We start from the raw sequence: 25,289 nt of genomic DNA, 5'->3' as shown, positions 1-25,289 counted from the left end.
ACGGGGTCTCTCCCAGGCTGGCCTCAAACAAAGATGATCTTAAATCTCTGATTCAGATGTGTCCCAAGCGTTGATCCCAATTCTACAGCCACGTGCCCCCATGGCTGGTTATGCCATGCTAAGTGTCAAACCCAGGGCTTTGTGCGTGCTGGGCAGCTCTCTACCAACGGAGCTCCGTCCCTAGCCCTGATTGCTGTGTTTTTAAACAAGGTAATCCACGCTTGTCTGGAACTCACAATATAGCTCAAATTGTACTCAAATTTGCCATCCCCCTGCCTCTGCTCCCCAAATGCTGTGAAGTTAGAGGTCAGTGCTATCATACACTGTCTATTAATGTCCAACATTATAGACAGGGAAACCGAGGTTCCTAGGGATGGGGTGGGGGGCACTTATCCAGGACAGTAAAAAGCAGACATGAAAATATGCTTGATTTCCACTCAGTCTGTCTAGAGGGTCCCAGCCTCAGGCGTCAGACTCCAAGGGCCTCAAACCACAGGGACTGAGAGACTGTGCGCTTACAAAGAAGTGCGTGCAGATGGAAGGGTTATAGACCATGCACATGTGGGCAGCTGAGCTTTAAAAGCATACCGACTGCATCGTGATGAATGAAATGTAAATCCATTTCAAAGCAGCTCGGATTTCTGAGTAGCATCTGTCATCGGCGTTGCTGCAGTCAGCAGATCGTTAAAGCTGAAGACAGTGTGGGGGCTCCAGCATTCTGGGTAGGGTGTGTATGGGGGTGGGTGAGCAGAAGTGGGGGAGCACCGTATGGATAGCATGCATATACAGGCCAGGGGTTGATGTTGGGTGTCTCCCCTAATCAATCTCCATCGTATTTTAAAGACAGGATCTCTCAGTAAACTAGAGCCTGCCAATTTGGCTAAACTGGCCAGCATCCCTTGGGCTCCTTCTGTCTCTTCCTCCCTGGTGCTGTGCCCACCATCCCCAGCTTTTTACGTGGGTGCTGGGGACCCACACTTGGGTCTGGTTCTCATGATTGCTTGGTAAGAGCTTTACGACTGAGCCATCCTCCCGGACCTGAGTTCCAGCATAATCGAGGTTAAACAACGCAGCGTAAGAACAATGGCCACAGTCCAGGTACTTTTGCTGTACCAGATCCACTGTTCACACGCAACATACCTGTGTTCTCAACAGTGGTTCCTTAGGATGCCATACCTGGGTAAGGAGACAGATCTGTGGGGCTGGGCAGATCTGTGGGGTGGAGGGACAACTGCGGGAGCATCCTAAGGTCCAGGGAGCCCTGACAGAGACCACAGAATAGAGGGACATTTCTGAAGCCTGGCCCTGGGATTGGGTGGCAAGAGAAGAAGCTGCCTACAAGGTGGACAGCAACGAAGGAAATATGTGTAGCTAACACCTGGAAAATGGAGACAGAGAGACTTTGGATCACACACCATCTGGGGAAGTAACCAAGCCTCCAAACACGATGCTGCCTGGCCGCATCAGCCAGAAAGCCTAATATCCAACAGTTTTATTGGAACTCCATTTTAAAGATGAGAGCATTGAGACTCAAAGTGGGTGTGTGCTGTGTAAATAGAGCTGGACTGAGATCTGTATTGAGACAGGGTGGTGATGGGCTAAGAAGGGACATGTGGCCCAGGAAGGCGCACTTGCAGATATGTGTGGGAGACATGCTTTAGGCATGTGTACCCAACTTTCCTGAAAGTCAGAACTTCCTAGCTATCAGAGACAGCAGCCAGGGAGGCCAAGAAGGGGAGGAAGACGTGTACCTTCTGCTGAGAGTCCCCAGGAGCAGTAGGGTGGGTCTCGGGTCAGTACCTCCTGCAGGATGATGCCCAGGCTGAAAACATCACCTTTGAAGGTGGCCTTCCCAGGCCCCCAAGGCCCCCGAGGCCCCCGCAACAGCTCAGGAGCCGTCCACAGAAGCTCTGCAATCACAGAAGAGGGTCACACGGCCATCATGCCCTGTTCTTGACAGAACTTAAGTGCATCTGTTCTCCTGGATTCCCAGGTTAAGAGTTTCAGGTTCTTCCAGAACAGAAAAGCCCTCCGTTCCAGGTCCCAACAAGACCCCCCTCTTCCCTTGCCTCACAAAAGCGCCAATGTATCACAACCGACTCATGGCCCCTTGCTCCCAAGCTGACCTTCTGGGGCCGGCTGGGGCCTGAAAGAGCAGTGAGACTCCAGGAACTCTGCATAACCATGGTCAGTGATCTTGAGCACAAAGCGAGTGTCCACCACACAGTTCCTGGACTTGAGGCGCCCATGGGGGAAATGTCGATGGTGCAGATACCGCAAACCCTGGGAGGGGGCATATGGGGTCAATGAGGAGTGAGAAGGACTGTGGAATGTCCACAGGACCCAGTGGCCTTCTGGCCCCAGCTCTGCTTTGGCCCTGTTAGATATTTAAAGGCATGAGAAATCTGAGCGCTTCCCATCTACCCCTCACCCTTGGCTCAGCTCCTGGGGAGGCTCTCACTCGGATCAGATCCAACAGTAAGGAGGCCTTGAAGGTCCAGTCTAGCCTCAGGTCCTCATTCCGTAGCAGGTCCTCCAGGCTGCCACGGGCACAGTGCTCCAGCACCATCGCACTAACCTCAGGGCCCACAAAGAGACCCAGGAAGGCAGTGACATTCTCATGCCGCATCTCCCGCATCTGCAGAGGCAAAAGGCCCCTTAGAGTCCTCTGGGGGCCCCTTCATCAAGGCCCCCTGGGAGAGATGAGTAACGAGGTGAATGGAGATGGACAAGGGGGGGGGGAGTAGGGAGGTAGATGAGCAGTGGGTGGGTAGATGGTGGTGGATGGTTGATAGGTGGGATAATTGAATGGATGATTGATGAATTGATGAGTATAAATGGACAGGGATTGGATGAGGAAATAGGTAGGTGGATGATCAGATAGACACATTGATAAATAGATGGATAGATGAATGAATAGATGGATAGATGGATGGACAGACAGATGGATAGATGGATAGACAAATGGATAGATGGATGGATGGACAGACGGATTGATAGATGAATAGACAAATTGATAAATGTATGGATGGATGGATGGACAGACGGATGGATAGATGGATAGACAAATAGATAGATGGATGGATGGACAGATGGATTGATAGATGAATAGACAAATCGATGGATGGATGGATGGATGGATGGATGGATGGGATGGATGGATGGATGGATGAATGGATGGGATGGATGGATGAATGGATGGATAGATGGACAGATGAATGAGTGGAAGCATCATGAATGGATGAATGGGGGAACTGTCAGTATTTCCAATAGTCAGATCTAGGTCTATTTCTCAACCTGACTGAAGTCATTGATCTAGAAACTACTCATCCTCTCCCCAGCAGCCCACAGGATTGCAGGAGGAAGAGGAACTCAAGGGTTTCTACCTGCAGTGAAAGAAAGCAGCCTCCCCAGTGGCCGGGCCCAAGCAGGACAGAGTCAGCCCTTATCTGGCAAGGTTCTCTTCACTGAGATGACTCAGGACTCAACTAAATGTTCTCCCTCCTTTGACATGCCCAAGTCAGAAGCTTGCATGGAGAGAAAGAGTGACCTCAAAGCCTTTGACAGTCCTGCCATGGAGAGGTGACCTCTGACCCCTTCTGAGTATGCTCAGTGACTAATATAAACTACAGAGCAAAGTGGGGTGGCCTTATACATTTTGGGGCTCAGAGTTTAGGAAATGGCAGTTTCCACTTCCTATGGCTTGCAGCACCCCAAGTATGGAGCCCTTCTCTGGATCCAGAGAGCCCAGTAGATGCCTTCAGAATATAAGAAAGAAGACTTCATACCCTGTAGAGCTAAACTGCCCTGCCTGTGGATGAAGTTCTTCAGTCCCTCTGGACCAAGAAACCACAAGGTTTTCTGAAATGATCTTGATAGAAAATATTTAGGCTTTACACATCCTTTTCACAAACACTCACTTCCACCACCATGGCAAGGAGCCAGCAATAGACACAAAGGAGAGAGTGTGGCTGTGTCCTAACTTTATTGGTAAAGAAAAGCCTTGGGTCACGTTTGGCCCACAGGCCAAGTTCTGACCTCTGAGCCCCATAGACCAGTCCCCACCCATTGTAAAACTGAACAGAACCATCCATTTAAGTACCAGTTAAATTTCTTATACAGTATTTTAGAGTATACTGCAATAGACAGCCAGAACAGTACAATGAAGGCTCTGGGGAGTTCTGTGGCTACCTCCAAGCAACTTACAAACGTGGTTGACCCCTGTATAAGGCTCTTTTTTCTTAGAGAAGCTGCTACAAGGGAAATACCTAACTACCTCCAATCACTTAATCTCTCTGAACTTCATTTAAAATAGCTGATGCTGGGAATAATAAAAAATAACAAGTCAGAATGGAATGAAATTCCCCATTTCTCAAAGGCATGTCTTGCTGAGGACAGTTCCAGGCCGTGCTATACAGCCCTGCCCTCCTCACAAGCCCCATGGACTGGGAAGTATTAGCTCTGCCTTATAGAGAAACTGGGTGTTCCATGGAGGCAGGACAGCACCTGAGGTCTTCCCGGGTCCGGCCCTTCCTCCCATGTTCCTCTCTGATGGTGATACTTCTGGGGGAAGGCCAGTGATGGTGCCTGAAGCTTTCTCAGGAACACCATCTCCAAATCCTAGGACTCTGCCTGGCCCCGAGGAAACAACAGATACAGGGATGGGCAGAGGGAGGCAGGCACAGTCTGAGGGCACGTGGTGGTACCCAGATTCCATTGCTGGGAGAGGAAGAGCTGCACCCAGACAGTTATGGTGAGGCTTCTGTTGGGATGTTGACATGGCTTGTGGGATGCTAGTGTGTGAAGGTGACCATGTGACTGATGGGTTGCTAGCACTGGGCGGTGATCAAGATAAAAGGGACCAATCCAGATCAGTGAGGGCGTTCTGAGCATGTGCCTCCAGTTGCATTCCTACCTTTCTCAGGAGGCTGAGGCTGCTGGGCCGCAGATCAGGAGCCGTGCCTGCCTCAAACTTCTTCAGCCACACCCACTCTCCCTGTTTAAGCAAGAACAAGAGTTTTCCTGCTTTAGTTCTCTAGAACTAAACACAGAACACTCCAACCACCTTTGGTCCCAGTGTCCACCCCATGCGCATGCCTCTTCTGTGTTCTGAGCTAGGCCTAGCCTGGTTAATGGGAACAGTAAACAGACTTCTATTGAGACTCAGGGTGGACCAGGGGCAGGCTTTGGTCACTTGATCTCCCTGGAGCTCTGGAGAACTTTGAGGCTTGAAGCCTCAGCTTCCCAGTCTGCAAAGCAAGGTAACCAAAAGGCGGGGGCTAAGGAGGGAAGGGTAGGAAACAGGGTCCTAGCTGAAGTCTTTGCCGTCAAGAATTCAGGTACCCGTGATAAGCTAGCTGTGACTTGGGGCTCCAGAAGAGATGTGAGATGAGGCCCAACTCTCACTGTGGTCCCAGTCCTCTACTCTGGTCCCTTGGGGATTGCCTCCTCCGTGCAGCCTCACCTGCAGTCTGCTGGCTATTGTGTTTTGTGCGTCATTAAAGCCTCCTTTTGGTAGGAAAAGGAAAAGGTGGGGTTGCCCAGGGGGAAAGGTGGAAAAATTAGCAACAGGAGCCTCACGCTGCTTCCTATGGAAACAATTAGCCGTGTTAAGTAACTGTAGCAGCCGTAGGCAGAGGACCGTGTATTAGTAAGTAGTTGAACTTGAGACTATTGGTACCTGGGAAATGGCTGGGTTCTCAGCAACGTAACCTTGCTTGTTTGACCTTTCGCTCTATAGGTGCCCTGTTAGCCCGAGACCCAGCTTCTACCTGGAAGTGTCCGTGGCTGAGTCCTGGCCTCACTGCTTTAGGGACTGGGGATCTCACTGAGCAGGTGGGTGACCTGAGCGGAGGCCAAAGCTAAGTAGCTGAGACTGATTCCCAAGGTCAGACTTATTCCCAAGGCCGCCTCATGAACCATGCTGGCAGGAGCAATGTGTCTTTTCCTGTTTCTCATTTCTGGAGCTGTTGTCCATGTGCTGGGGCAACCAAGAAAATCCCAAAAGATGGGGCCCCTGGAAGCCTAAGACTGCCTTTGATTGGCTTCTTCCAAACTAGCCACAGCCAGTCAGCCAATTCCAGGCCTGGTGTGTGGTGGCAGCAGCCCTCACCTGGTACAGGGCCACGTTGGTGTGCTCCAGGAAGGCTGGTACGCTCCTTGTTGACCCCTGGATCACTGACTGTGGACTCCCACCATCTACCACACTTCTTGACTCGCTGCCACTGTCCACATGTGGCCTCTGGGATAGATATGGGGGTGGGAGGTCAAGAGTCTAGACGAAGCCTGCCCCTCTGCCTACCCAGCCCAGGTCTGCCCACTCACCCGCCGGCTGGGGGTTCGCTGGAGGAAGGTGAGCTCTTGAGGTGTCAGCAGGATCCGATGGGGGCCCCGCAGCAGCCGCAGCTGCTGGAGGCCTAACCTGAAGATGAAAGTGGGGCTCAACTGGGCTATTGGCCCTGCCTCTGACTCAGCGCCGACCTCCTCCTCATCTTTCCGTGCCAGCTTCAAGGCTGGCAGCTGAGTGATGTCAATACAGAGCCCATTGGCCTTGGTCTCAGGTCTGCAGCTTCCCAGGGCCTGATGGGCCTACTGGGCTTTGTTAGAGGTGAGCATGAAAAGGCTTCCAAGCATGACTGAGGCTCAGGAGCATCTGAATTCATGCACATAGATGATGTGTTTGCAAAGAGAAGGGTTCCCTGGGATGGGCCTGGCTAGCCCTTCACTGCACAAATAGGAACCTGAAACTCAGAAGCAAAGCCTCATCCAGTGTCACAGGCTTCCACCTCAGATCTCAAACAGACCTCTCAGGAGGCAGCCAGGACTCCTAGCTCTTCTTGTTGAGTGCAGCTAAGAAAGGGAAAGGAGGCCCTGAGATCTAGAAGTAGAGGTGGGGAGAGCCCCTGTAGGTTGCCAAGGGAGACCCCATAGTTCAGGGACTTAAAGAGTCTGGGCCAGGCCGGTGAACCTCACCTGATAAAGTAAGCAAGGAATCCACCAACCAGAGCCAGGACACAGGTTATCGTCAGAGTCAGGAGGCTGCCCAGGGGCTGCACACCTATGCAAGGAAAGATAGGGGTTACTAGTGACCAGTCCCTCCTGGCCCTGCTGCCGCCCTACCCTGTGTGGGCTCTAGCCATCTCTGACTGTCACAGGCTGAAGCCCCTGGAGGGTCTGACCTAGCTTTGTCTTCAAGAGTATCGGTGGGAGGATAGGGTCTTTGTCCTGTTCTTTCCTACTCCTGAGCGTGAGCAGTGGTGGGGCAGGGGGCAGGAATCATTATTTGTAGAAGAAAAGACGGGCAGGTGAGCAGTTGAAGGCTTCAGTCCCTCCCTGCCCAGGAGGCTTCTCCATGTTCACACATAGTCTGTGGTTGGGCACACTGGGGTGAATGATGCTCTGAGAAGGAGCTGGTGTGTACGGACCAAGGAGGCATGGGTGTGGCTCGGTGCTAGAACACACATTTTGCAGAGCAGATGTAGTCAGGCAAGCTGAGGTGGCACCAGGGTCAGGGATACAAGTGTTCCTGTCCAGGGAGGCCGGATGGTTGGCGAGTGTTAGGGAAGATGCAAGGGTTGCTGTGTCCATAGATTAGAGCTAAAAGATGAGGGTTGGCTGAGCCTGGACAAAAGCAAGCACAGAAGGTGTGAGGCAGGACAGGGACATATACAAGTCTGGTTAAACCTGTCACTGTCACCATAATGATCATGCGTGCATTAAAGAATTTGCTTGTACACATGTGCCTATATACACATATGCGAGTTTGTAGTCATGTGTCATAAAGTATGACAGACAGGATGGATGAATGACAGACATCAAAACTGTGTGGGTGTCTTTCCTCACAGCCCCCCAGTGGTCATAAGGAAAATGAATCCTGTACTGGATTCAGCAGACTTGGATCCAGCATGAGCTCAGCCACTGCCCTCCTGTGGGACTCTGGGCAAGTCACCAAGGTTTTCTGAACTTCAGTTCTTTTGTGATGTCTGTGGAGGTTAATGGCCTATGCACAAAACCATGGGCACTTAAGAGATCTATAAGCTGGGAGCATCTCTAGTCCTGATCATCCAAGGGAAGCCTCGCTGGTTTCTCCTGGTGCTTTTCAGCTACTGGTGAGGCTTCCCCATGAATGGTTATAACTCTTCTTTATATCTGTTCTCGCCCCCTTTGTAGGACTGATTACCCACACGGAGAGTTTTAGTGTAGAACGGCTAAGTAAACATGGAGAGATGAGACAGGTGGAATGGGTATGTCGGTGGGTAGATGGGTGAGTGTGTGGGTTGGCGGTGGATGGATGGAAGGATAGGTAGGCAGGTGAGAAGATGGCTAGATGAAGAGATGGCTTGGGAGGATGGATGGATGGATGGATGGATGGATGGATGGATGGATGGATGGACAGACAGATGGATGGACAGATGGATGGGTAGACAGATGGACGGATGGATGGATGGATGGATGGATGGATGGATGAATGGATGGATGGACAGATGGATGAAGAGATGGATTGGGAGGATGGATGGATGAATGGATGGATGGATGGATGGATGGATGGATGGATGGATGGATGGATGGATGGACAGATGGATGACAGAAGGATGGACAGATGGATGGGTAGACGGATGGATGGATGGATGAATGGATGGACGGACAAGATTGCGTGTAAGGAAAGATGGGTGGGCAGATGAATGAAAGGAAAGATAGGTGTGTGGATGGATGGACAGATGGATGGCTAGACAGACTAAAGATTAGTGGGTGGACAGTGAGTTACCTTACCTCGTATGCATAGTGTGTTGGGGTCGAACCAGCAGCTGGCATCACGGGCTGGAGGGCTCCCTCCAGGGAAGTGTACCGCCGTTCCCAGGGGCTGCACCTGCTGTGTGCTCACGTCCAGGATGTGGGTGGGAACCAACTGGCTTCCTTCACCATTTGTGTCCAGGATGACGTATTGGGGTAGCCTTCTGCCTTTCCCATCTATCCGGATTCTCTGGCTAAAACCAGCCACATCAAGAGCTCTTATATGGTTCCCTAAGTGAGCCCCTGAGAGCCCCGTTCCATGGGCCTCAGAGTGGTTCAGGGCATGGGCCAACAGGATGACGGCATCGTAGATAGTTCCAAAGAGTGGGGACACCTGTGGAAGAGAAAGTCCTCCATCCTAGCACCCTAGACATCTCAGGGGCCTGCAGTATCATTTAGACTGTTATCATCTCTCCACACATTACCCCAGCTCCACTGAACAACCCCACTGTCTCCTCGGTCACTATAGTGCTGTACTATCCTCTAACTCAGATGGATCTCAAAGCTTCCAACAGCAGATCCGTGGTGCTAGCAGGTTCTGCCTCTTTGCTCTTTGTTTAGTTCTTCCTCCTGATGCTTCCTGATCCCCCAGAGCTCCACACACACAGTAACAAAGTGAGCTAAATTCTGTCTCATATAAGGACAACATGGGATACATAAGCAAGCGTGTTCATGCCCAGCAGTATATGACAATGATATTATATATAATGTGTGTGGTATGAATTTGACATAGAAAGACATTTTTAATTTGTGGCCCACCAGGTGACACCTGGTCCACTCAGGTGTCACTCCTCCTGGGGGCCTTCCTGGCATCCTGTCCCTGTTGTCTACTCCTCTACTCCAACCCCTCCATCCCTTGATCCTGGTCTACTTTCTGGGCAGTACCACCCCTTTAGATTTGTTTCTTGGTTGTTGTGTGTGTTCCCCAACAGAATGAAACCTGTCTTCTTTATCAACAGGTCCCTGACACCTGGCATGTGATGTCAGGTGTCAGGAGATGACTCCTCCTTCAGCACCTGCATCCCTGTAGCACCTCAAGCCACTACTATCTTGCTTCATTAAGAAGCAGGTGCAGTAGTGCACACCTTTAATCCCAGCACTCAGGAGGCAGAGGTAGGCAGATCTCTGAGTTTGAAGCCAGCCTGATCTACAAAGTTTCAGGACAACCAGGACTAGGGCGGGCATGGGAGAGACCCTGTCTCAAAAAACCAGAAGAAGAAGGAGGGGAGAGGAGAAGGGGAGAGGAGGAGGAGGAGGAGGAGGAGGAGGAGGAGGAGGAGGAGGAGGAGGAGGTGGTGGTGGTGATGGCATTGGAGTTCAGCTGAATCCTGAAAAGCCAAAACCAAGCCAGGAGCCACATCCCATCACTAACACCTTTTAGAGTCACAGGGGTGACCTCAGAAAGTTCCCTCCCCACACTCTTTTCTGGTTTTCACAACCTGCTAGAGAGGTTGAGCCCAGAGAAGTAGGGCAGCATGAAGGAAGAGTGGTGGAAATTAAGACTATGGGAATGGAGTTCACTGTCACTGGAGATTACAACAGAGTAGGAGAGGGGAAGGAGGGAGGGAGGGAGGGAGGGAGAGAGAGAGAGAGAGAGATCAAGGAGAAACCTCAAGGGAGAGGGAGAGGGAGGGAGAGTGCCTACAAGCCCACAAGCCCATACTTAGGGCTAGGCAGGCAGACACATGTCATGTGGCCACAGTGGAGTGTGGCTGGCTAGCCAGGTGGGTCAGAAGCCCAAGCCAGGAAGGCCTGTGATGGGGAAAGTGTGCATATACAGTGACTCGGGCTCCACCCTCCAAGGCTGGAGAGAAACTGACACACTCACCTGCTCGGGCCCCAAGTTGGCAGCTGTCCCTCCTCTCATCTTGGTAGCAGTGAAGGCATGGCTCTCAGGACTGGTGTCCAGACTGATGGTGAGTACTGCATCGTAGGCCTCCTGAAGGGGCCCGTCATCATCCAGGACCAGGTAAGAGCGGTTACGATAGGGCAGGGCAAAGAGCAGCGTGTCGTAGGGCAAGAAGACCAGTCTGCCATCTGTCAGGCCCTCCTTCCTCGCGCAGCGCAGCAGGACTGTCTGCTCTAGGCCTCCAAGCAGCGCTGAGTGCATGCACAGAACCACGACTGGAGGGGTGGACATGCAGGGTCACCTGTGCACTCCAGCCCCTGTCAGAACCCCCAATCCCGAGGCCCTCAGAGCTCCCAAATTCTGTGGTCACACTTGTAGCCCCAGCCCCAAAGCGTTCAGGGTATAATTGAGATTTGCCTCAAACGGAATGTAATTATGGCTGAGGCCACTAAATCTAGATGGAAAAAAATCTTCTCAATCAAGGGCACCCTTGCATTAAGATGACCCTCTGGCTTTCCATCCCAGAAACTGCACCAGCCCCTCGCCCATCCCGACCCTCTGGCCCTGATGATTACTGATGATTATCTATGGTTGATCCAAGTGCCCTTACATTTAGTCATTCACTACTGACTGTGGGGTGTACATGTGTAATGCTACCACTCAGGACACTGAGACACAGAGGCAGGAGGATTATGAGTTTAAGCTTACAATGCAACATCCTGTCTACAAACAAACAAACAAACAAACAAATAAACAAACAAAACAAACTTTCACCAAAACGTGAAGCCGTATCTTTATCATTATCAACCTTTCAGGAGAGGAGACTAAAGCACAGAGAGGTTTATGAATTTCTCCAGAGCATATAAGCACCATAGTAGTAGAGCTGGGCCTTGAACCCAGGGCTCACTACCAGTTTATAGTACTTAAAAAGATTTGTGTGTGTGTTCTGGAATAGAGTCTTGTCATGTAGTGCACACTGGCCTCAAACCGTGATCCTCTTGCCCCGTTCCACCCAGCACTGGGATTATAGGTTTATGACATTGTGATTATATTTTTTAATTAACATGATTTCCATATCAGAAATCATATCCTTAAATGTGTACATTTTGGTAGTTTGAATGTATTTGCATAATTGTATCACCACTATTTAGTCTGTGGGAATGTTTGTCACCCCACTGATGTCCCTGCCCCCTTCCTAGTCTATTGCCCATCTCAATAGATTGTCTAGTCCAGATATTTCATTATCTGACTTCTTTTACTTGAAGTGCTCCAGGTCCATCTTGATAACAAGCATCAACAATTCATTCTTTATATGGCTGTATAATATTCCACCGTCTGACCACATTTTGCTTCATTCATAATCAGCTTCTAACCTTAACTGTGGCCTTGGGTGGCACCTAAAGGTCTAAGCAGAGACAACTACATTTTGCCTTAGTAAAAGAAATATCCTTTATGGTTTGGCTATGAAGTGTCTGTCCTCCAAAGGGATCATGTATTGGAGTTTTGGTCTCTGGTTGGTGGAGTCCGCCTTCTTCCCTGGATGAGTTTAGAGTTCGTGCTACCGTTGGGAGGTGATAGAATGTGGGACCTTGCTAGAGGGAGTAGGTCACTGGGACACACCTCTGAAATTTATCCTTGCCTCTTCCTGACTTTGGTTCCTGGTGCCAGGAGGTGAGTCACTGCTCCCACCACCAGGAAGTGCTGTCTCACCTCAGGCCCAAAGCAATGGACCCATCTGACCTTGAACTGAAGACCCAAGAAAACTCCCCCACCCCACCCCCAAGCTTTTTTTCTCAGGTACTGTTCTTTATAGCGGACCGTCTACACCACAGCCTCTAATTGCCTCCCCAAGCACAAGATGGAGTGACCCCACTCAGGGATAAGTTCCACAGATGTCCTCTGCTTCTTTGCTTTCTTCCCACCTCAGGTTCCTGACAAGCTTATAGCCACGACAGAGAAGGTCACCGTTCGCTGAGATGAGGTCAAGTCCCAACTGCTGTCCTTTTCCTAGAAAACCCAGGAAGATGGAGCTACCACAAAAGAATAGAGGTCTCCGTGCTGGGGCGCCGGTCCCTTGTTACACAGAGGTCAGAGCATGGATGGAGCTCTTTTCTTGGCTACGACCCCAAGGGGCTGTTGCTGGGCTAGTAGTGGCTGTGAGTTATCTGAAACCTAAACAGAGAGAAGAGCTCCTGAGAAAGACTCACTGGGATAGGCCTTAGCCACTCCCCGCCTGCTTTGCCACTCTTCTGTCCAGCACTCTCCCAGACAACCCCGTTTTCTCTTAGGGGAAGTTGGAAGCATATTTGTATTTGGCCACAAGGGGGAGCCGAGAACCACATAACTAAGGAGAAAATCAGTCAGGGCACCTCTCTTGACTGGCCATATCCATCTCCTCTTCAACACACCATTAGCTCGGAGTTTTAAACTGCCTCGTGCCCTTGAAGGAACTATGGAAAAGCACAGAACACTGAAAAGAACGAACGGGGAAAGCACAGACAGATTTTTGTGATTTGCCAGAGGCCACACACAGCTAATAGGGCCAGCAAGGAACTCCTACAGTGTCCCTCACTGTTCGGCCGCCTGAATCTGGACATTAGCATCATGGCTGGAACTCAGTTCCCTGCGGAGGTGGCAGTAGCCTGGTCTCACAGCCTCCTTAGCCACTCCCACCCTGGTCCAGCGGTGAAGAGTAAAACTGCCTTTCATCTTCCTCCACCATGAGACGTGTTGCCTGTACTGCCTGCGTTAGCTGGTGCTTCGGTCTCGGATGCTCCTCCTTATCTGAATTCATGGCTCAATCCCACACTAATGCCGCCTTCACTGGGAAGCCCTCTTCACCTCCAAATATCCCCTTCGGAGTCTGTTCCTTCTCCAGTTTCAGGGTCCTCATGCCAAGACCCAGCCTGTCACTGCCGTGTTCCCAGATCTCCTCTGGGGGGACATTTCACAAAGCTGAGTATTCAAATGTTGAGTCAAGGATCCCCAGAAAGGCGAGTTAGAACGTTTAGTCCCTCTCATAAATACTAGCACGGCCAGTTTGGGGCTGGGCTTGAGGTTTCTGAATGAAGACTGTTGAGTTACTTGTAATGACTCATGTATCAGCTGTCAGAATACGGGACATTGAAGTAGTTGGGGACCAGAGCCAGTACCCTGAGCACACGGCATGAGGGCAGAAATGCTGAAATGAAGAAAGAAATGGCACCTCAGGCCAGCTACGATCTAGGCTCACTTGACCATTGCGGATGTTTCCACTGAAGTATCAGGGGTGGTAAAAAAAAATCCAACCAACAACCCAATCCTGGATGCATAAACCCCAATAGAGAAACACAAGAAATATGAACGACCAAGGCAATGTGACAGCTTGAAAATCATTAATTCCTTAGGAAGGGCACACATAATAGAAGGGAACAGAGCTCGAAATGGAAAGTTCTGAAGAATGAGTGTAAAATGTTCAACAGAATCGAAGAGCCTACAGAGGAGGTACTGGCTGAATTAAAAGAGAAGACAGATAAAGGGCAAGTGAAACAAGTCAATCATGCTATGAAAGGGGATCCAATAGAGAGGAAAACTGGAGAAAGAGAATGGAGAGATGGCTTAGCAGGTAAAAATGCTAGTCACCCAATGATGCAGACCTACAGCTGCACGGAGCCATATTGGATTTGGGCCTAGCCGCTTTTTGACTGCATGGTTCAAAGTGACTCTGGGCTGTTTGGCCACAGAGACTCACCCCGAAGATGACTGCCATAAATCTTAAGATTGTTGGATAAAGCCTCTCCCATGAATTTACGGCACAGGAGTATAACATTCAAGGGATGCCTCAGCTCGAGCAGATACCAGTTATCTCCTCAGTCAACACCCAGTGTCTCCACCACCTGACCTCATCGCCTGACTTCTTTGCCTCCAGCTATCACTGCCTATACCCTCATCTCCCCCTCCTTCATATTTCACAAAGGTCACTCCCCCTACCTGAAAGCCTTAAAAGCTGCAATGTTCATCCCAATAAACGAGACCTTGACAACAGAACTTTTGCTTGGTCTCCTTCTTCTCTTCACCCCCATTTTGGCCCACAGGTAGAAAGCCTCTTCGGGACCCTGAATAACTGGGTCCCCGCTGGCGGGGACATACAGCCTGTGCTCAGTCCCCAGAACACACATGTGTACCATAGCACGGGCATCCACATACTTACATCTCACACACACAGAGAGGGGGGAGGGAGGAGAGGGGAGAGAGAGAGAACATCATCATCAATTTAAAAAAAAGTACTGGAAGAAGTCAAGTTCAAATATTGGAAGTGAATAGTTCAAAAACTCAAATTAAAAAAAAAATCAGTGGAAAGCCTCAGAGCAGAATGAACCAAGTATAAGACAGAGAATAATTTGAAGTTAAAGTACATAAATTCAAATTTTTAGACAGTGGAGAAAATAAAATAGTAAGAAAGTGTGAACAGAACAATGAGGTCAATTCAGTGCTAACATATGAGATCCACTCAGGGACACCACAGTACTAAATCTGAGAGTCATAGACATAGAAAAAGAAGAATTTCAAGTTAAATACATGGGAAATACATTTTAAGAAAAGAACAGAAAATTCCTCAAATCTAGTGGGCTATTCAAATACAAGAGGTATTTAGAATGCCAAACAGACAAGACATCCCCATATCATATAATAGTTAGAATACAAATGAACAGAACAAAGAATGTATGTTAAAAGCCACAAAGCTAAGCACAAAGTCACATCTGGGACAGGTCTATCATAACAATAGCAGAGATTGAAGTACTGTCCATAACCTCTTGGCTTTAGAATTTCTGTTAAGAAATCTGCTTTTATTATGATAGACCTGAGAACATGAATTATTATACCTAGCAAAGCTATCTTTCTTACTATCCTTCTATATAAAAGGCTAGCACAATAACAAATGGGAAAGCTAAACATATGCATGAGGACATGAGAAAGAATAAACTACATACAAAAGTATATAAGCAATTTAGAATTGGGAAGGGATCAAATATTACAAAAGTAACAGCGACAGAAATGAACTCATACATTTCAATAACAATGCTGAAGTTAACAGCTTCCATTCATCAACTGTAAGACATAGATTAACAGATTAGATAAAACAACAACAGGGCCCACCGATTGTTGTCTGTAAGAAACATGTCTCACTGACAAAGACAGCCTTTTGGTGGAAGGATAATAAAAGACATTCCAAGTTAACGGAACTAGAAAGCAGGCAACTATAATGATTCTATCATCTGGCTAAATAGACTTCAAAGTTTAAAGAACCAGAAGAGATAAAGTCAGCATGCTTGATAAAGGAATGATCTCGGAGGAGGCTACTGCAAATCTGAACATGCATGTGCCAACCATCAGTACATCTGATTTTGTAAAACAGTCCATGCTGGAGGTGAGGGCGCTGATTGATCTAAACACAGTAACAGTGGAGGACTAAACACAGTAATAGTGGAGGACTAAACAGTAACAGTGGAGGACTAAATACAGTAACAGTGGAGGACTAAACACAGTAACAGTGGAGGACTAAACACAGTAGCAGTGGATGACTACGTGGTTGCAATTTAGGAGACAAGGCAATTCTTAACAAATAAAAAAGAACACTGAAATAATTGTTATCTATTCTCTCTGATAATAATGGAATAAAGCCATAAATCAATAGCAAGAGCAACTACACAAGCTGGGCATTGGACAACTCGTTACTAAATGATGAATGAATCATCAAAGAATCCAGAGAATGAATTTCTAAATTCCTAGAATCAAATGAAAATAGAATATACCAGAACCTGTGGGGTACAATGAAAGTAGCTCTGAGACCTACATATATACATACATGGATGTACACACACACACACACACACACACACACACACACACACACACACTCATGCACACATGCACTGTTCTATTTAGTTCATTCTCAAATCTATTCTTTTCATTCTCTCCTATTTCTTTTCTTTTTTTATAATGCTAAGCTGTGATGAGATCTCTGTAACACCCCTGGAGCTTTCATTTCAAAGGCAAGCGCCAAGAATGCCCTAGGCTTCAACAGCCCACATTTGAACCAGAGCTTAAGATCCTGTTGATCTGCCTGACTGCTGTGTGACAAGTTCTTTGCTCTCCCTAACGAAGGAAGCCTTCAGCACGGGTGGCTTACAGGACCATTGCTGAGACACATGGCAAGTGCTTAGCTCAGTTGATACAGACAGGGCCTCCTTACTGCCCTGTGAAGTCCAGGCTGCCTACAGTGTGGAAGGGCCCTGCTATACTTACTTTTCAGACCATGCACACTGTGGAGCTGCTTGCAAACCTCCGTGGCCCCCTTCTCTCCAGGTCCCAAGGAGGTGATCAGTCCGATAGGCAGCCCATGGGCCCTGAAAGCTGTGGCTAGCTGCTGGGCTGTGGTTACCCAGATGTCCTGGTGAGAGGACACGATGGCCAAGCGAGCCCAGCCAAAGTGTCTCATGACAGACAGTAGCACGTCGGCCATAGAAGGCAAAGTGGGCACTAAGGCACCTCCTCCCTCTGGAGCTCCACAGGCCCAGGAGAAGAGGGACTTGCCCCAGCCTTGGGCCAGCAGAGCTGCTGCTGGACAATACCCAGGATTGACAGGGCCTATAAAAGCAGCCACTGTGTTCCTGTGGGCCACAAATGTGGCCAGGGCATGAGGGGTGTCACAGCCTGTAGGGAGGATCTTGAAATCCAACTGTGAGCCCAGCAGCAGTGAGGCGTCCTGATTGACTCGATCTACAGCCAACTGGGTAGCCATGCTAGGGAGTGCCTGGGCAAAGATAGGGTCACAGTCCCAGGGACCCAGCACCCCAAGGGTGAAGGTCTCTCTTGCCCATGCTGGCAGGGAAAGAGAGTCAGCCCACAGCAAGACACCCCAAAATACCACAGAGAAGACCGATATGGAAGAGACTGTCCTCAGATGTCTGACCGTGAGTCCCCGTGGGCCCTGGCAGGGCCGGCAGGTCTTCCAGTGTGGCGCTGTCCAGTCCTGGCCTTCGGGGTGACAGCCCTGCTGCAGACCTGAGGAAGGTATGGATAAGCCTTGATGTCTAGCAGAGTCCCAAGCATGGAGCCCAAACAGGATGTCACCTACAGGAATAACATCCACACCCAGCCCCTTGACTCCCCCCATAGATCTCAGGCTAGTCTCTGGGTCTCTCTGATCCTTGTTTTCTTCCTCTGGGAATATGGACAGCAAAACTGCTCAGAAGTCTTACTGTGGTGACAATGTAGTGCTGTGGACAGCACTCCGCACAATGCCAGTGCTTAGGGACTCAGTGTCCTACCTATTTAAGGAGGACCACGGTCTCCCTGACCTGTTGCTTCTCTACAAGCCCAGCTCCACCCAAAGGTCCTGGCTGCTGAGCCCAAGGCTCTGGGAACAAAGCACACGTGCCAAGTGCAGCAGCTCACCTGCTAAGAATGGAAGCTAAAGTGTTCACACTACCAGTGAGCCCATTCCTCACATCCTTCACACACCTGCCTGGAACAAATGGCCTTTCCACCCCACTGCATAGAGGAAGAAGCTAGGGAAACCAGCACAGAGTTAGTAGAGAGATGGGATATGACCCAAGTCCATTTGGCTCCTCCCCCACTCCAAAGGGCCTTTTCAACCAGGACACTTGGACTTCCCTCCGAGTGAGTACACTTGGCTCTGTCCTACAAAACAGCTGTGAGATTTTACTACCTAAGGCCCTGCTGCCCAGACTTCGTGTCTCAAGAATCCTAGAGCCAGCGGCCTACAGGGGCTCACAGAGAGCTGAAGACTCTAGCAGGCTAGCTTCAGGCGAAGACAATGGCTGGCTTTCACTTCGGCTGTGTCTGATGTGGGCACGAGGACCACATCCCTTGCCATTGAGGACTATTCTACTGCTAGAGGGTCTTGGTACCACCTTTAACTTTTTCTTGGCCTCTGCCTGAAAACACCACAGCCTCTCCTCCACCCACAGGGTTTGGCCATTTTTCTGCCCACACCATTTGTGTAGTCATTTTGAGAACCCCAGCAAGGAATAAGATCCATTCTGACTCCCAAGAAACTGCCAGGCAAGTAGGAATACAGAACTCAGCCAAGGGAAGAGTTAGCCATGAGTCTGGGCTATAGACAGGAGGATGGATAGGAAAGAACGAGAGCGGTGAGGGCCTCCTGGAGGAGGCAGAGCTCACAGCAACCCTACACTCGGAGACAGCTCAGGGGAAGGGAAGGTTTTCTTGGAATGTCATCAAAAAGGGTCTGGGGAGAGCAGCTCTTTAAAAATCATGTTTGATACTAAAGGTAGGTGAGAGCCTTGGAACCATATTAAAGGCTCACTCACGGTCTCCTAGCTTTGGGCTAGGCACAGAGGTTCTTTGAGTCGCAGTCTCCAACCTGCAAAATGGAGGTGCAAACAGATACCTGGTAGATTATGGAAACAAGATTGTGTCGTTTCCATGGTGAGATGAATGCTCGTTACCAACCCATCTTTGGATCTTTGAGGGGAGGCAGAAGATTCAGAAAGAGTGAAGCAGGAAGGAGACAGGAGGTTGAGTCTAGCTTCCTGCAAAGCTTCAGCCTCTCCATCTTCGGAGTTTCCAACATTCCCTGATGACTGAAGCCTTAAGTACTCAGCTCCTCCCGATTCAGGGCTAGGGAATAAAAGGCTAATCTTCCGTTTGTCTCTGAGCCCTGTGCACTCACCCGCTCTCTGTTGTGATACTTAGTGGTCTCCTAGCATCCAGTGGAGGTCTGCCTGCCCTGGAAATGAATCCCTTGGGGCTGTGGGGTGAGCTCTGGATGTACAGGGTCCCTGTCTGTCTCCAGCTGAGAACAAAGTGTGAGCCTTCAATGTTCTAAGTGGCAGTCACTTCTCTCACAGTCTTTTTCCTGAAGTGCCCTGACTCAGACTTTGATGGGGCATCCCGGAAGCTACCGAGCACATGCTTGACTCTCAGTTTCAGAGGAAGAAATTGACTATGAATGGTATAGTGACTTGTCTGAGGTCTTACAAAAGGTGGGACCAAATCAGAACCAGAACTTAGCCACCAACTTCCCAGCCAAAGACAAATTCTATCTTTGTCTATCTATCTATCTATCTATCTATCTATCTATCTATCTATCTATCTATCTATCTATCATCTGTCTATCAATCATCTACCATCTATTTATCTGTCATCTATCTATCTATCTATCTACCTATCTATCTATCTCATAGGGAACACCAGGACATTAAAGATGCTGATGTCTAAGTTAACCTCTATGTGTTCAGATGAGGACACTGAAACACAGAGAGGAAGCTCTATTTCCTTCCCCTGGTCCTGCAAAACACTTGTTGGACCCCTGACCTAAGGTCCTGCTGGTAAGACTGCCTGCAAGAGTCCTGCAGTCAATGGCCTACAAAGGTGCACAAAGGGCTCATGGGCTTTAGCAGGACACAGCAGGGGCCACCTTTCTCCATAGCTCTGCCCTGGTCCGTGCCCTGGTTTCCCCAACTGTGCAAAGAGAGCTCAGTTTGCAACTTAAATTCTCTAAACATCCTTTTGCACTGATGTTCCATGGGTTGGTAGAACATGGAAACAGATCTCTGTCTCTGGGCTTAGCCATATTTACCTCCACCTATTGCTGCAAAGGGTGCAAGATCCTCCAGTCCCTCTGCACTGGGCATAATAGGTTAACGGGCAACCTTGAAGTGGGGAGGGGGATTGTATTTTTTGGATTTGGAGATGGGCCTTTGGGTAGCCATAGGTTGCTTGGTTTATGAGGCTACACTCATGGAGTTGAAGGATCCCATCAGAGAGAGCCCTGGAGCTCAAAGACAGAAGCATTTGCCTGCACAAAGGCACCAAACCAAAAAGAGCGACAGTAGCACAGGGGACAAGGATGGAGAATTCCTATCAGCCCAGGATCACCCTCCTGCCCCAGCCTGGTTCTTTTTGCCCTCTTCAGTGCATCCTCCAAGCAGACTCACCTGCCATGGTGGCCTCTCAGAGTTGGCACTGGATCTTTGTTAGCCGTGAGGGTCTCACACCAGGGTCCTCAGAGGTCACACTTTCTGAGCACTCTCTGACCTGAGGTCTCCCAGGTCTGTGTGGTGTCCTAGCCACTCACTGCTCCTGTTGTCTGCTGGCTTCCTGAAACTCCTGCCTGGGGAGTGCTCAGATATGGCTCATTCCCTCTCCGTTTCCCTCAGGATTCCAGAGAAATCATCTGGAAAATTGAATCTGTTCAAACACCAGGGCTCTGGGGAGCCACAGGAGAAAGGAAGAAGTTAGGGTGGGAGGGAGGAGGAGAAGGAAAGGGTGTCTTCAGCACTGTGGACAGCTCTGGCCACTCTGGGATGCCCGGAAGGCAGGGAATTCAGAGCCCAGCCTTGACAAGCGTCCTCCGAGTGCCAAGCACAGTTCATTCTATCCACAGTGGCACTGTTATTACTTCGCTTTAGAGATATACAAAGTCTGGCCCATGAAGGTTAGAAAATTTAATCGAGGGTACAGAACCAGTAAGGGGCATGGCTAATTGCAGCTTTAGGCTTTCCACACCACGCTGGTCTTGCATGAGATGGTTTTTGGTGGCTAAGTCTGGTGGGCTTGCCTACATTCCCCTCCACTACTCCCTCTGGTGGACCAGCTCTTCTTGAGGTCTCTGTGTTCCGCTAAGGACTGACATCATGCTCCACCTCCCCTTTAGATGACTTTGTCACACAGAAATGTGTCTTGTTTTCTTTGTCACCTTATTCGTTCATCTGGAACTTATAAGAACTCAGTTCCCAGTTCTATGGAACGAGTCAAAGCCGCCGCCGCCGCCATAACCACCACCACCACCACCACCACCACCACCACCACCACCACCACCTGCCTTGTCTCAATTATACCCCTGGCCCTGCCATTTCCCACCACAAACTCATTTACCTCCTAGGTGTTGTCCTGGATAACTGAGCCCCATTGACACACAGAGAGAACAAAGGTTGTTTCTCTTAACAGATCTTTTCTAGCAGGGATAAAGAGGAGCACAGGAGTCAGCAAGTGACAAAGGTTATAAAATGGGGTGACAAGCATCAATAGTATCAGACACACAATTCAGCATGAGAGTTTTATATTATTATTATGCAGTCTTTAGCATGGCTTTAACAGTCAAGAAAGGTAGGTAAGGGGCTGGAGAGATGGCTGAATGGTTAAGAGCACTGGCTGCTCTTCCAGAGGTCCTAAATTCAATTCCCAATAACCACATGGTGGCTCACAACCGTCTGTAATGGAATCTGGTGCCTTCTTTTGTCATGAAGGCACAGATGCAAATAGAATACTTGTATACATAAAATACACGAAGAAATAAAATTTAAAAAGAAAAGTAGACACATCGGTCATAAGTTAATTTTGGTTGTGCATTTTCATGTAGCCCCAATAATGCTCTGAGAGGGCTTCAGGCCCCTGTTGATGTGCCAGACACAGGCCCATTGGCTCTCATATCCACCTTTGATCCGTCAGCAGGCTGCTCAGTCTCAGAGGAAGGAGCAAGAAAGGAAAGCTGTGTCTGTGCACGCACTGCAGGGGCTAACCCAGAAGCTGCCCTTCTCAGCATCCTTTACCATGGCTTCTGGCCGCTTTCAGCCAATAGGAGACACTCATAGACATCAGAACAGAGAAAGGGAGACACTGGGATGTTCTCCCCCTCACTCTCCATGAGTATTTTGGGTTCATGCTACTTTTCTATTTCTGTGTGTATTTGAAATTTTTCTGTAATTTAATAATTCCAGTGAACAATATAGGGATACACATTTTACCATACACTCTTCAATACCAATAATTGAGGGTTTTTTTTCTTACACAGCACTTTAAAAAAATCCTGAATTATATATTTTTATGTCACATTATATATTTCCCCAAAGTCAGTATTGCCCCACGGGTTCTGTAGGTCCTGAGTTTGGACAAGAGGGTAGCTGGAGACCTCTGCTGCGTGTCTAACAGGCTTCAATCAAGGGTCCAAACCTTGGTCTGTCTCATCTGGAAACTCAACCAGGAAAATACATTTCCAAGCTCTCCTGCCCACGGGCCATGGGATCCACTTGTCTCTTCAAAGCCAGCAGCACAGAGTCTGCCAGCAAGCCCACCTTTCATGGTATAATGTTAATTGATCTAATGTCACCACCTCTGCCCTGTCCTTTGTTTGGACCCCTTACTCACGGGGAATGGGGCTTGCATGAGGCAGGCACCATATCCCAGTATGCTCACTGTATGTTCAGAGTGGAAGGAACCAACAGCCCACAGAGGTTCAAAGATAAAATGCTTTCTTTCGTGAGCAGGATCAGAGATTGACCTAGGACCCAGGCCTCGCTGTACACTCCTCACCACCTCAGAGTGCTGCTAGGAAAGAGCGAAGCTGCTTCCCTCCACCCGGACTCCTTCCTTCTCTTTCCAGATCTGCTCCGTGCTCCAGGTGGGACCTGTCCTTTATCTGAGCCCATCTATTAGGAAGGTCCCTGTGGAGTCTGTTCTTACTGCAGGACTGACAGTGGCCTGCGACACTTCTGCGCTTACATGGCTGCTTGGAACAAAGACAATAAGATGGCTTGTGGTCCAACAGGGTGACTTTCACTCAAACACACTGACAATCATTGGGGACAGGACAGTTTTCTATATAAGGAACAATTATATAAACTTTATATAAAACAATTATATAAACAATTATATAAAAATCTGAAACTGCTAGGTGGGTAAAACTAAGCTTCCTTCCTGGAAGGAAGTCTTTACAGGGTTAGCCAGGGTTGTAGGATGAAGCAGTTCTGGGGGCTAACATTGTGTATTCTTACCATAGTCCTTGCAACCTATGGGGCACCAACAAAACTTCTATATAAAGACTGAGATCCGTCACTTGGGCTTATGTAGCAGCTCTGTTCTTGGATTGACCTGGGGTCATGAGAAGTCCATCTGGCTGGGGATAAGCCCAGCCCACTTCGCTAGAAGAACCTCTGGACGCTCTAGAGAAGTGGTTCTCAACCTGTGGGTCGTAATCCCTTTGGAAGTTGCATATCAGCTATTTATGTTACGATTCATAACAGTAGCAAACAAGATTACAGTGATTAGGTAGCAACGACATAATTTTATAGCTGGAGATCACCACAACATGAGATACTCTGTTAAAGGGTCGCGGCACTAGGAAAAGAGCGGTTGAGAACCACTGCTTTAGGGAACCAAGGTCCTCCAAACTCCAAGCCCAAGATCATAGACATGGCAACAAATGAGCTTCCTTTAGCGCGCCTGTGAGAGAGACCCCTCTGTCTTCACTCCTGGCCCATTGCTCTGAATGTGAGAAGACACATTTGGCTACTAGACTGCACCCGATCATGCAGGGTGTTGTTCCAACCGACCCGTCACTGTACTCCCTTTTACCCACCTGGAGTACCCCAGGTACTCCCTTTCTCTGTCCAGTCAGCCAGATGCTCTTGGGTGACAAAGGAGGTAAAGCCAGTCAGCTCCTGTTTCTGTGCTCTTGGGGTAAAATGTCATGGGCGACGTCCAGTGCCGCTAAAAGATGGGATGGTCTGAACGACTATAATCACAGTGTCAGCAAAAGCACTGGGGGTGGGAAAAACGAATGTATGCGCAGGTCAGCTTTTACTCTCCACTCTTCTGAGAGGGAGAGATCTGTAGTCAGCCCATCTCCAGTACCTGGCTGATACCCTCCCCGCTACAGGAACTGTTGCTCAGCAGCGACCTCTGCTGTTGGAAGCTTGGATACACAGCGTTGCATAGTCAAACTCGAAGTCTATGGGTCACGTGCACGTGTGTAGGCTACATTCTGACTGTTAAGGCTACTTCCACCTATTGATGGAGCTCTAGGATGTGGGAGAAACAGCTGGCTGACAGCTACGGGTCATTTTGTATAACTAAGAGCTAAGGACGTGCATGCGCGCGCCTGCGCATGCAAGCATGCACACAGGACAATAATAAGTTATATTAGATTTAGTGCATGCTATCTGGCTCCTCAGATCTGTTTCTTCAGTAGCTCATCAGGTGCCTTCCTACAACAGCCAAAAGGATGAAGCAGATTAAGAGCTTAGAAGCTTTTCAGGAGGCCTTGGACGCTTCAGGAGATGACTCTACGGTGTTCGACTTCCCAGGCCCGTGCTGTGGACCTTGCAGAATGACCAGGTTCCTTTCATCCCTCTCTGAACTGTATTCCAATGTGCTGTTCCTTGATGTGGATGCGGACGACTGCTGGGACATTGCTGCAAACTGTGGGGCCAAATGCATGCTAATCTTCAACGTCTCAGAAAAGGGGTCAAAAGCTGGGTGAAATTTTCTGGAGCTAACAAAGAAAAGCTTGAGTCCATGTTAATAAATTTTCCTAATCATGTCCTGAAAAAGCAAAATAGCCACCAGCTGGTTAAAACTTGCCAATTTTTAACTTGTGAAAAAAAATATGAAGTATGAAAATTTATATCCAACTGCCCTCGATTATAAATGACAATAAAGTATCGATTCTACTCTTTAAAAATTAAATTTAATTGGGAAACAGTGTTCAAGGTAGACTCTGGTCTTCAACCCCCACAGATGCACTGACACCTACAGCCCCACCCCACCCCCACCCCACAAACATACACACACACAGAAAAAGGGAAGAAAATAGGATGGAAAGGAGGAAGGGAGGGAGGGAAGG

General features: G+C 49.0%; 1 protein-coding gene and 1 pseudogene across 1 annotated transcript in view; one reads left to right on the top strand and one right to left on the bottom strand.

Annotated features, from left to right (window-relative positions):
- Gucy2d (guanylate cyclase 2D) overlaps window positions 1–20,704 on the bottom strand; it is a 35,347-nt gene extending 14,643 nt beyond the window's left edge. Inside the window, 11 exon segments of the mRNA NM_130737.5 lie at window positions 1,752–1,910; window positions 2,127–2,283; window positions 2,462–2,638; window positions 4,916–4,996; window positions 6,113–6,241; window positions 6,325–6,421; window positions 6,973–7,057; window positions 8,770–9,124; window positions 10,619–10,914; window positions 16,925–17,683; window positions 20,605–20,704. Coding sequence (NP_570093.2) covers window positions 1,752–1,910; window positions 2,127–2,283; window positions 2,462–2,638; window positions 4,916–4,996; window positions 6,113–6,241; window positions 6,325–6,421; window positions 6,973–7,057; window positions 8,770–9,124; window positions 10,619–10,914; window positions 16,925–17,683; window positions 20,605–20,611 — 2,302 coding nt within the window. The 5' untranslated portion in view covers window positions 20,612–20,704.
- A 3,964-nt stretch (window positions 20,705–24,668) lies between these two features.
- On the top strand, window positions 24,669–25,063 carry Txn1l1 (thioredoxin 1 like 1; annotated as a pseudogene).
- Window positions 25,064–25,289: the final 226 nt, after the last annotated feature.

This window comes from Rattus norvegicus, chromosome 1 (genome assembly GCF_021556685.1).
Source record: "Rattus norvegicus strain SHRSP/BbbUtx chromosome 1, alternate assembly SHRSP_T2T, whole genome shotgun sequence".
Taxonomy (NCBI): Eukaryota; Metazoa; Chordata; class Mammalia; order Rodentia; family Muridae; genus Rattus; species Rattus norvegicus.
The sequence above is the reverse complement of the archived record's forward strand: the minus strand, read 5'-3'. Positions and strand labels throughout refer to the sequence as shown.